At 47.0% G+C, this 12,642-nt stretch overlaps 1 protein-coding gene across 1 annotated transcript in view; it reads left to right on the top strand.

Annotated features, from left to right (window-relative positions):
• Nucleotides 1–8,031: 8,031 nt before the first annotated feature.
• Nucleotides 8,032–12,642, top strand: part of stxbp5b (syntaxin binding protein 5b (tomosyn)) — a 65,815-nt gene continuing 61,204 nt past the window's right edge. Inside the window, exons 1-2 of the mRNA XM_063223889.1 lie at nt 8,032–8,575; nt 10,306–10,403. Of these exons, the coding sequence (XP_063079959.1) occupies nt 8,435–8,575; nt 10,306–10,403 (239 nt within the window). The 5' untranslated portion in view covers nt 8,032–8,434. The remainder of the gene's footprint in view (nt 8,576–10,305; nt 10,404–12,642) is intronic.

Genomic DNA, 12,642 nt, shown 5'->3' with positions numbered 1-12,642 from the left:
TCCACTGTGATGGGGAAGTAGCTTCTCGAATGAATGAAACTCGATTGGCCACGAATGTCTTGTAGCGTGACGCATCGTTTTCTATGTACTTGAGTACAGTGACACTGTCAGTCCAAAAAACAGACTCTTCAAGCTTGGTCTCCATTTCCTGTCTTAACAGCTTGTCCACCTTCACTGCTATGACTGCGGCAGTCAGTTCCATTCTAGGGACTGTTACTTTTTTCAGAGGTGCCACCCTTGACTTTGCCATAAGCAATGAGCAGACCTTCTGTCCATCCTCACTGGTCAGCAGAATGTATGAAGCTGTACCGTAACCGCTCTCACTTGCATCTGAGAAATTGTGTATCTGAGCCTTGAGAGTGGGACCAAAATCAGGTGGCTTGATACATCTGTCCACAGTGAAGTTAGATAGCTCCTGCAGCTCGGCAAGCCACTGGTGCCACCTTCGTGATTGCTTCTCATCAATCTCCTCGTCCCAGCTCAACTTCTGTTGGCATAGCTCTCTCAAAATCAGCTTGGCTGGGAGGATGCATGGAGCAACTAGACCAAGAGGGTCATAGACTGAACTGACTATTGAGAGTATCCCTCTTCTAGTGGTTGGTCTCTCTGGCACGTTCACTCTGAACCTGAAGGTGTCTGTGTCTGTACACCAATGAACCCCTAAGGCTCGTTCTGTTGGCAGGGTGTCTTTGGTTAGATCAAGGTCTTTCACCTCTGCGGCTCTCTCATTGGCTGGGATGCATGACAGAACACGTCTGCTGTTGCTAACCCATTTCGTCAGGTTGAATCCACCACTTTGGCATAAAGCCTTCAGAGACTGTGCAAGTGCTATGGCCTTTTCTTCAGAGGGCACTGAGGATAAACAGTCATCCATGTAAAAATTCCTCTCAACTGTTTTCACAACTTCCGCTGGGGCCTTGTCTCTTCCATCTTCGGCTGTCTTTCTCAACGCAAAACAGGCGCAGCTTGGGGAAGAGGTAGCCCCAAAAATGTGTACAGTCATTCTGTACTCCTCCAGAGGTCCATTTAAGTTTCCATCCGGCCACCAGAGGAAACGCAGGAAGTCAGAGTCCTTGGGAGGAACCCTGACCTGGTAAAACATTGCCTCTATATCGGCCATCATTGCAACGGACTCCTCTCGGAACCTTGTCAACACTCCAATCAAGGTACTCGTGAGGTCAGGCCCTTGGAGTAGTTGGTTGTTCAAAGAGACGCCTCGATACGTAGCTGTGCAGTCGAAGACGACTCTAATTTTCTTCTTTTTGGGATGGTACACCCCATGGTGTGGGATGTACCAAACCTCTCCTTCCTTGACCTCTTGACCTTCCTCAGGCACCTTTTCCGCATAGCCCTTAGCTATGATGTCATCCATGAAGCGCTTGTAATCGGTGCAGAACTCTGGGTTCCTGTTGAGCTTCCTCTTGAGGCTAATGGCTCTTTGCTCTGCATGACTGCGATTACTAGGCATCTTCACAGACTTGTCCTTGAAGGGAAGACTGATGCAGTAATGTCCCTCAATGAGCTGGCAAGACTGTTCGACTTCCTTCATGAACCTTCGATCCTCCTGCGACATCTCAGTTTTGTCTTCACAACTGCGTTCTGAGAAGTCAGAGTTGAATTGCTGAATTAACAGCTCTTCGATGTTTTCCACAGAAATCCTGTTAGCAGCAACTCTCTGCCATTCCTCATCAGTGTCTTGAAGTTGATCTTGGGTGATGGGCCCGTTGACAGTCCACCCAATCGCTAATTTTACGGCATATGGACCGCCAGCTTGACTATTAATGACTTGCCATGGCTCTATGGCCTTGTAGGCATTGGCGCCAATCAATAGTCCGATCTCAGCTTCCACACTGGGGAGGCGTACTTCCTCTAAGTACGACCACGCCTGGATGTCCTTCTGACAAGGTATATCTTCTTTTTTCACAGGAATGTCAGGTTGCGTGAACACCAAAGGTAAGTCAATGTACTGGTTCTCCTCAAGTCCACAAATTTCCAGGTCTGGCAGGATATGGCTAGGGACAAGCTTCTCCTGCCCCATAGTTCGGAGTAAAATCTCTGTCTTCCTGCCTGTAAGGTTCAGCGCTGACATTACTGCCTCTGCACAAAACGTTGCCGAACTGCCTGGGTCAATGAAGGCATAAGTCACCATCGTCTTCGTACCTTTCTTGGACTTGAGTCGTACCGGAACTATGGCCAAAACGCCCTGACTGCTTCCGGCCCCAGTGTACGCACATATCTCAGGCTTTGTGGCCTGTGACTCAAACATTCTGTTCTTGCTGCTCTTAGTGGTTGCCGTTTCATCCTTGTGCACCACATGTAGAACGCTTGGATGTTTCTTGGAACATATCTGGCAAGACAACTTCCTGGTGCAATCTTTGCTCAAGTGACCTGGCACAAGGCATCCAAAACAGAGACCTTTGGACTTCAAGAACTCAATCTTGTCGGTGTGAGCTTGTTTCTTGAACTTCTCACAGTTTTCCAATGTGTGGCTCTTTTCACAGACTACACATGTCTCCGTTTTCAGTTTGGCCTGGTCTGGGTTTGCACTCTGGTTTGTCTGTACTGGTTTCTGTTTCTGTGTGTCAATGCTTGTAACAAAACTGCTACTCTTTGTGGTGTTTCCTTTTGTTTTCTTAACAGGTGTGCCTTTTTCCTTTAGTGAAGCTGCAGCACTGGTTCCTTGAAGATCTCCAAATAGAGGATGTGTCACTATTTTGGCTTGTTTGTCTATGAAACTCACTAAGTCTCCAAACCTTGGTCTTTTTCCTTTGGTTTCCAGCATGTCATAGGCCACTTGTCTCCACCTCTCCCTCAGTTTGTAAGGCAGCTTTGACAGTATGGCTCTCATGTTCGTCGGGTTATCCATTTCTTCCATGTAATCAACGTCCTTCATAGTGTTTTTGCAGCCAATCAAGAAGAGAGCGTATTCATTCAAGCCCTTTGCATCATCCGTTTTAAGCTGTGGCCACGATAAGGCTTTCTCAATATAGGCCATTGCTATCTTCAGCTCATTTCCATATTGCTGATCAAGTAATAGCCTGGCTTCTTCGTAGCCTTCCGCTGGGGTCATATGTTCACAGCTTCTCACTAGATCTTGTGGCTCTCCACTTGTATATTGTTCCAAAAAGAAGAGTTTGTCTCTAGCATTCTGAGTCTTGCTGTCAATAGCATTATCAAAAGCTCTGAGAAAAGATCTGTATGTGAGCGGATCACCAGAGAAGACAGGAATGTCCCTTTTGGGTAGCAGAGACAGATCTTGCTGCTTCACCAATAGCTCTGTAATCATGTTTTGACGCTGCATCACTTCATAGATTCTGTCACTTGAAGTCACGGGCTGCTGAGGCTGGCTAGAGGCTCTAGCCGTAGGCACTTGGTGACGTGTAGGCACTTGGTGAGGCTGGCTAGCTGAGGCTCTAGCTGTTGGCACTTGGTGACGTGTAGCCACTTGGTGACGTGTAGCCACTTGGTGACGGTCACGTGGAGGAGGTGCATGTTCCACATCTCTTACAGTGTAAGGAATATCATCTTCCTCCTCTTCATCACCTTCATGAGCTGTTGGCACAACATGAGCTTCAGACGCAGGTGGACTTCTAAGGACAGGTGATCCTCTAAGGACAGGTGCATCAGATCCTGTCACAGAAACATTAGACCCTTGTGCATGGCTGCCTGCATCCGCACTTGGCAACATGGCTGTCACATAGTCATTCATGGCATCACGAGGGCTTTCATGATATACTTTCAACTTAGCCGTAGAGGCTGCTATTGCAGTTTCTAAGTCTAACTGCTCCATATCGACTTTTAACTGCTCCATTTGTGCTTTTAAATGCGCCTCTTGTAACTGCATGGCTTTCTTCTTTTTCAGTGCCTCTGCTTGGGCTAAAAGCCCTGCTCTTTTGGCTTCCTCTTTCATGCGCACCGCTGAGCTAGTGCCAGATGCAACTGATGTTCTACTCCTATTGCTTCTGCTGCGCTGTGATGTACTTGAAACACTGTCTTCCGGTGCAACACCATCATCCATTTCTGGTATCCTTTGTTCCTTGAGCCATCTTTCTGTGTCTATAATAAATCCCCTTATGGCAGTTGCCCTTGGCTCATACCATGATAACTGATTTGAAGTTGCTTCATCACTTGGTAACATTTGCATAACCCTGTCATTGAGCATAACAAAGTCTTCATACAGAGTTAGAAAGTGTGGCTGCATTTCTGATTCAATTGTGGTAATATACTCTTCATGATTTTTCATGTTTTCTATTTCTTTCATTTTGGCTGTAATCTGGGCCATTTTCGCTTTTCTGTGACTAATCAGCCTATGGAGCCTTTCTTCAAAAGCCTTTTCTGTGTACTTTGGCTCCCTCTTCTGGCGGGTAGCGGGTATTGCACCTCCTGCTGCATTTAACAAATTTCCATCCGCCATCTTGGAAACGTGTTCAGTAATGAATCAGCAATAATTCCCAACGATCTTTTAAACACTCATAAAAATCTTCAGTGATTCAATACACTCAAAAACGAACTTCTGTGGTCTTCTTATATGCCTTCACACTTAAACCAAACTTGAATGAACTTCAAAAACGAACCATTTAGGCATCTTAGAAATGAATTAAGTTTGCAATGCTTCTCCTTTCCAGCTCCGTTTGCATGGCTAGTTTCTATCAGCAATTTCGACAGGAAAACTGTACTTACAAAGTGCCAGCAATCTTGAGAATGTCTCCTTACTTTCACCATCAATCAGCCTCGTCCTTTTCCTCTCCTTTTCGTCAGCTGACTGTCCGTTTCTTTCCTCTTGGTGAAGTTTTTCGACTAATGTTATGGCCGCAGATCCAATATCTGTGTCATTCCGAACTCAAGAAGCACTTTTGAAAAGAATGACGCGAGCAAGCTGGGTTCTTCATAAACAAAAAATCTTTATCTATTAAAAAGGGTTTAACAAAAAAGGTTTCTCAAATACAATCTCCTTGTTTCCTAATTACACAGCAAGCACGGTCGAAAAACTATATACATCCGTGCTCCACAAGTTCGTCTGGCTCCTTCCAGCGTTCCTTCAGTTCTGAGGATGCGTCTTCTATTACGCAGGCAATCAAATTAAAAGTCCCAAATCTAAATGACGGTTAAATTATTCCAAACTTACAATAAACATTCCTTTCATTAAATAAATACAATATAAATAGCAAAAATCCAATTACATATGAATTTTAATATTCTAAATAACATTCCCAAATATGCAAAATACTATCATGGCTCTAACAGGGCCTTTAAGATGACTTTGTCCTGGGCCCAGCAAAGCTGTCAGCGGCCCTGCCTATGAGCTCAAAGATGCTGAGACTCTGTGGGCTGTGCGGGGTGAAGTGTGAGCTCCTGTCTGCTTGCTGAACACAAGAGTGTGGGGGGGGGCAGGGCTGCATATGGCACACAGGAGCGGCCCGGGCAGGCAGGCATCGCACCGAACACTAAGCACCGTGCCAGCTCTCATCCGGGTCTGCACCGGCGAGACGCGTGGTGTCGGTGTCGGCGCTGTGTGTGTTTGCGTGAGCAGATGGTGGAGGTGGAGAGAGGAGGAGAGGACTGGCCTTTCATCAGCATGGACAAGGGAGGGGGAATGTGTGTGTGTGTGTGTGTGTGTGTGTGTGTGTGTGTGTGTGTGTGTGTGTGTGTGTGTGTGTGTGTGTGTGTGTGTGTGTGTGTGTGTGTGTGTGTTACGGGTGCATTGGGGTGAATGTGTGTTTGTATGTGGTGGTGGAGAAGTGGTAGTAGAGGAAAGCATCGTGGGGGGAAGAGGAGGTGTGTGTGTGTGCGTGTGTGTGTGCGTGTGTGGTGGGGGGTGAGGTGGTAGAGGAAAGGGGAAAGCAGCGAGAGAAGGAGCGAAGAAGAGCTCCTCTGATCAGGAACGATGCCTTTAATCAGCTGCTCAGCCGCCCGCCTCCTGCCTGCCTGCCTGCCTCCCTGCCTGCCTGCCTCCCTGCCTGCCTGCCTGCCTCCTGCCTGCCTTCTGTCTGTCTGCCTGCCTGCCTCCCTGCCCTCCTCCCTGTCTGCCTGTCTGCCTCCCTCCCTGCCTGCCTCTGCCTGCCTCCCTGCCTACCTGTCTGCCTGCCTGCTTGCCTGTCTACCTGCCTCTCTGTCTGCCTGTCTGCCTGCCTGCCTACCTGCCTCCTCCCTGCCCGCTCGCCCGTCTCCTGCCTGTCTGTCTGCCTGTCTGCCTGTCTCCTGCCTGCTTGTCTGCCTGTTCCCATCACTGGCTCTACTCTGCTCAATGACTGCTGTACACTGTGCTTCATACAGCAGCCTGACAGACAGCGTGCACTGCACTGCCACCTAGTGGTGACTGGGATAGTAAACTGGAAGCTCAGATAAAGCCCTGAACAACGATTTGTTACACACAGGGTACATCCCAATATGTGACCTTGCCTCCTCCACTTGCGCTTGTCTCCTCGCCCCGCCTCCTGGCCCCTCCTCCGTGGAGAAAACGATAAAGTTTCCCAGCTGTCAGCCTAGCCACAACAGCTTTTGAGGGACTGTTTTTCATTCACCATAACAATTGCAAACGAGAAAAAGACTCTACAATTGAGCTTTTGCAAGATATTGAAATATAATGCTGTTGTCAGTGATGTCATCATGACGAGAAGCGAGTGGAGGAGGCAAGTGGAGGAGGCAAGGTCACATATTGGGATGCACCCACAGCATCATCCAAGTGACCTTTGACCCTTGTCGCCATAGCATTTGTGATGGAGCAGATTGGCAGCAGCGGTGGTCTATAAAACAATGTGCTTCAGTGTAATCACATACGCCGGTATTCAAGATGTCCTTGTCCTGCACAAATCTGTTCAGTTTCGCTACTGGGGCTTGCTCAGTCATGGATGTGGACAGTGTCTGGAGATACGATTGCAAGACCCTGCCATGTAGGACCCAAAAGCCCTAATGTCTTGGCAAACTAACTGGATACTTGTAATAAAATACACATTCTATGAAGTCCCTTTAACAGCAGTACCAGCCAAGACAATATTAATATTAGATAATAGCAGTTGTAGGACTGAAGAAATCTACCAAATCAAAGTATTAGGATCAGAGTTCACATAAATATGACATAATCTCGAGCACTACTGTGAACTCTACAGGCCCTGAGTGCATAATTATATTATTAGGTCATATTATGTCACAGTGAATAAAGTAGGCTACGGATAAGTGGGTGGACTGGCTCCATCGTCTTGTTGTCAAGTGTTTTGTAATGACGAAATCACTCACAACGGGCAGGAGAACAGAACAGACATGAGTGATTAGACAGATTGAAATGAAGCATTTGCAATACAAGCACTGACACCCATTTGACGGGAGGCAAACAGAGACAAGGTGGCGGGGATGGTTTCATCTTTCAAACACCTCAGTCACTCAGTGTGTCTGGCTGTAAATGCGCGCGCGCGCGCGTGTGTGTGTGTGTGTGTGTGTGTGTGTGTGTGTGTGTGTGTGTGTGTGTGTGTGTGCGTGTGTGTGAGAGAGAGAGAGAGAGAGAGAGAGAGAGAGAGAGAGAGAGAGAGAGAGAGGTGGTGCGTATGTTGGGGGAAGGGTGGGGGTGAGAAATGGCAATGCTAAAAGCAACAAAAGTACTAGGTGTGCAAACTAGGACCCACTTCACTTCCATAGCATAATGGTGCATCCAAAGTGGATGTCTCTCCAGAAAGACCAGTCCATCCACTGGGAATGCCCCCATTGTCTCTGTAAGTAGGGCTGGGCCATCATCCTGGGAGCAGAAGGGAAGGGAATGCTCACTGCTCTAAAATTATGTAATGACCTCAATAGATGTAGGATACTATAATAAATGAAATAACATAGGTCCTAATGCTGGTGCATATTGACATGTAAAAAGGGAATTGGGTACAAGAGTTAAAAGACCATGCAGAACAAAATTCACTTAAGGCAGAATTCTATGGGGAAACAATCTTCAGGAAAGTGGCCCTCTTGAATGGAAATAATAATACCAACCTGATAAAGTTGTAGCTCTAGGATTGTGACTGGCCCTTGAAACTGATCACAGAACAGGAGCTCTAGCGCCCCTATCTTACATCCGGGTGCCACTTCGGCAACAGACTCGCTGGCTGGCTGGCTGCAGCTCTGCGTTTCCGTGTTGGTTGTGGGAAGAGAGGGGGTTACAGAGAGGGGGTGAGATTGACTCAATCTGCTTGGATTACGCCGTCAATACCACCTTTCCTATGGATGAGGAGTAGTAGCGGATGAAGAACGCGCACGTCGTCACAGAAGGGAATTTGTTTTGGTCAGATTTTGACATGGAGTATGCCGTGACAACACCCCCTGACATGTGAGATTTACAGAGCAATATAGCTTGATAGAAGACTGTGCGATTGTGTGGCTGTTGCCATCTCGCTTATCCATTTATGGTTGCTCATTTGGTTCAATACGTATCGCGATCCTCGTCTGTGCTGGAGGAAAAATGAAGAAGTTTAATATCAGAAAGGTGCTAGATGGTTTGACGAACCAGTCATCCTCCTCCTCCGCATCACCTCAACCGGGAAACAGGGAAAATGACACAATTCAGGAGAGCCTGCAGTCGGAGCATTTCCAGCTCTGCAAGGTGGGTTCTTGTCACGCGGGGGGTCGCAGGGGTTGACCACGAGCAAATGGCACCCCGGCGGCCCAATCTCCCACTCAGGAGACCTGGTATACCAATGTATCCCATCCATGCAGTTCGAATAAAATTGATGTACACGTAGCTATCGAGCAGATGACGTCTCCGTCACACACATTTAATTTCGTTATGTGTGGACAGTCAGGATGATCCCAGTGACTGGGGACGTGAAATATCAGTCTCACAACAAGGCTATACTGTTTTCTTGTGTGCTGCTAAGAATTAACAGAAATATACAGAGCTGGCTTGCCAGTCTACTGTAATAGTATTCCGACTGGGTTGACAAGCTGCCTTGTCTTACGTTAGCAAATACGAAAAGTGACCTGACAGAAATATTGCGTATTCATTCAGCTGCATGAGGAGCGGCTTGTAATCTAACTATTCGACTATGGAACTTGCTGCATTTGCTGCTGGTTTAAATATTTTATTCCAAGAAAGATGTGAAATAATATGGGGGTGAATTTGTGCAAATGTAACTTAGCTAGCCTGGCTAACGTCACTCAGATCAGTTGCTTGCTTATGAGTATTGCATCAGAGGGCAGGATGGTGTTAATGCTGTTCCGCTAAATAGCTAGCTAACTAGCTAACAGTAGCAAAATCTCATTAGACCAGCTTCCCAAGCAGACCCGAAGTGTCGGGAGCCCTTTTACCATTTGATTTGCCTGCGAAGTGACTTGTCACCGCACATTCACCCAACCATACAGACGACCTACTGTACAATATTGTGATACCAAGAGGTTGGTTTCATGGTTTTCATTCCCACAGACCACGTCATGTTTCTATCACAGTAGACCAATGTGTATGTGTAAAATGCTACAGGTTATCACTGGGCCTCTCTCTTGGGCAAGCTATCTTGATATAGTTCTAGCTCTGAGATAGGCTATCTAACTATAGGCTATTAATGCATCGAGACGGTGCTGCCATGCGACTGTATAGGCTATGCAGGTGCGTGCAAGGTTCACATAGCAGTCTGTCAATTCCATGATGATTTTCATTTGCAGCGTAATAATTCTCTTGGGACTGACATTATCTGAGTAATTGCAATTATAAGATGCTCTGTGCAGCGTCAGAGCAAACAAGCACTGCCCTGTCATCAACCCACACTGGAGGAAAGTAAGAAGAAGCCTGTCCTTGATCTCACCATGATAATATGCGTTACTTGCCAAATAATAATCCGAGTTGTCTGCGCCATACTGTTTTGTGTTGCTCTTCTTCTTCTTTTTTTTTTCTTTTTTTTTACCAGAAAGAAACTTTCCCCTTGGTCATGCTGTCTGGGATTAACACCATTTTAAATCCCATTCATCTGATGTTTAATCTCGGATTAATTCAAAACCTACATCGCACAATGTTAGATTATATTTTCCCACAGTATTTTCCTGTTATGAGGAAATGATGGTGCCACTGTCCACCACTGTCACTCAACAATGTTAAATGCTCAGTTATTATTTATTACTTCACTTTACTATTATTGGCCCATCACAGTTACTTGTCGTGTCTTGCACTTTGATGTCAATCTGCAAATGTCATGACAGTCCTGTGTATGTCTATGTCCTTTCATAGTATAGAGAGAGAAACGTAATTTCAATTTCATTGTATGACCTGTGCACATGAAGAAACTGACAATACAAAGCTGCCTTGACTTGGCACTGACTTGCTGTGTTTGTTTTGACTTGCAGACTGTGCGGCATGGCTTCCCCTACCAGCCCTCGGCTATGGCTTTCGACCCTGTGCAGAAAATCCTGGCCATAGGGACGCAGAGTGGAGCTCTAAGGTTGTATCCTTTCCTCAAACGATGAACACAAAAGCAGTAGTCTGGCCAATGTCGGGTGGCTATTGAAGTCTGGAAGCAATGTGACCAGCACATGGTAGGCCTATGCATATTAGGTTTCATGTCATTGTTTAGTCTTTTCGTCATCGCTGGGTCCCCAAAACAAAAGAAATCGCATGGCTATTGATGTCATGTCATGAAATATCGCTTTGCCTCTGTGACCCCATGATGCATTCAATCTCAGTGCTTTCATTTTATAATGTCTGTGGACATGTGTGCCACCACGTAGATGGTGGTGGTGGTCTGCCCATCCCAGGCCAGCTTTTGCTCACAGAGCTCCAGCCAGGCTTTAGACAACTGACTAAAGGCACTCTCTGTCCTGTCCTCTCGCTAACTTAGCCTCCTTGCCCGTAACACTGCTTGTACAAGAATTCATGCTTGATACAGGATGACAGCTTTCAATCAGCACACACACACACAGAGCTACTTACCGTTAGCATCACATCAGTTGCCAAATCAGTTGATTTCCAAATGGCATAACTGTTCAACGAAACAGAAACATTTCAGTAGTAGAATCACTACACCGAGCGTCACAGGTGACTGGGAACATGTTGCACTATTACTGAATGTTATCTTCTGGAGCCAGGTGGACTGTCACTGACCACCACCATGCGTTCACTCTAAAGCGGTGTATCATCTCAAAGAGCAGGCTAACTGGAGGGTAGAAGCATTCAGGAGTAGAATCACTACAGCGTCACAGGTGACTGGGAACATGTAGCACTAGCACTGTTAGGTGGACTATCACTGACCACCATGCGTTCACTCTAAAGCGGTGTATGTATCTGAAAGAGCAGGCTAACTGGAGGGCATGAGGACCGGTCCCTGAGGGAGAGATCTCCCCTATAGCCCTCTTAGAGCGGCTCAGGCTGACCTTTGAAACGCATCCCTCCTGGGAGAGCGGTGGCAGGCGTATGAGTGATGGGAGCAGGGTGAAGGGAGAAGCAAAGCACCCCCTGATCTGATCTCGTGAGAACCTGAACATGCCTGCCCAGCCTATTAGTACAGGGTGGATTCCAATATGCGGACTTCCGTCCTTCCTCGCTCACTTGCCTGCTTGTGACCTCATGATGATGTCACTGACGACAGAAAATTATTTCAATATCTTGCAAAAGCACAATTCTAACGTCACTCTCTCATTTGCAATTGGGATGGGGAATGGAAAACAGTCCCTCAAAAGTTGTTGTGGTTAGGCTGACAGCTGGGAAACTTTATTGTTTTATCCATGGAGGAGGGTCCAGGAGGCGGGGCGAGGCCACAAACACAAGTAGAGGACGGGAGTGTGCATATTGGAATGCACCCATGGTCTTTCTGCTGTTGAGAATCAACACGGACGGCCACAGGCTGTAGGGACTGGAGTGTATTGACTTGCATATTGTATTGACAAGAGTGATGTCACATCTAAGTGGCAGAGTGGTTACTGCTATGTTGTTTATAATTGTGTGGTTTAGGTCTGAAGATTGAAACAAGCATGTTTGGTGGCGTGTATGGAACAGTTGCTGTGTTACCTATGTAGAAGGAGTGGTTGAAGGAGTGGTTGCGTCTTCTAGCCGTGTGTGTGTGTGTGTGTGTGTGTGTGTGTGTGTGTGTGTGTGTGTGTGTGTGTGTGTGTGTGTGTGTGTGTGTGTGTGTGTGTGTGTGTGTGTATTGGTTGGGATGGGGGGTGCATTACAGGTGGCCAAGTGAATGGCACCTGGCTGTTTTCGAAGGGAGATTGAGGAAAAACTCTACCAAAAGCTGGTCTGTGGGACGACTATTGATCAAGGTGATTGGTCGTCTTATCCAAGGACGGGCAGCATTGATGGACCCTGTTGGTTTTAGCATTTGGAAAAATGCTGTCACCAATACTCTATCCTGAGAGTTAGGCCATGGGCAGTCATGGGTAAGCTGTTAGGGTGTCAGACTTGTAGCCCAAAGGTTGCCGGTTTGACTCCCGACCAGCCAGGTAATTAACCAGCGCTCTCCCTCGTCCTCCTCCATGACTGAGGTACCCTTAGCATGGTACTGTCCCGCTGCACTGCTCCCTTAGGGCGCCATTGAGGGTAAGGCATAAATGCAATTTCGTTGTGTGCAGTGTGCAGTTCGTTGTGTGCTGTGGAGTGCTGTGTCACAATGACAATGGGAGTTGGAGTTTCCCAGGTGGGCTTTCGGCTTCCACTTTCGGAGGCCGTTGGGTGGCACTAAGTTA

The sequence above is a fragment of the Engraulis encrasicolus genome, chromosome 19, assembly GCF_034702125.1.
Source record: "Engraulis encrasicolus isolate BLACKSEA-1 chromosome 19, IST_EnEncr_1.0, whole genome shotgun sequence".
In the NCBI taxonomy this organism is placed as follows: Eukaryota; Metazoa; Chordata; class Actinopteri; order Clupeiformes; family Engraulidae; genus Engraulis; species Engraulis encrasicolus.
The sequence above is the reverse complement of the archived record's forward strand: the minus strand, read 5'-3'. Positions and strand labels throughout refer to the sequence as shown.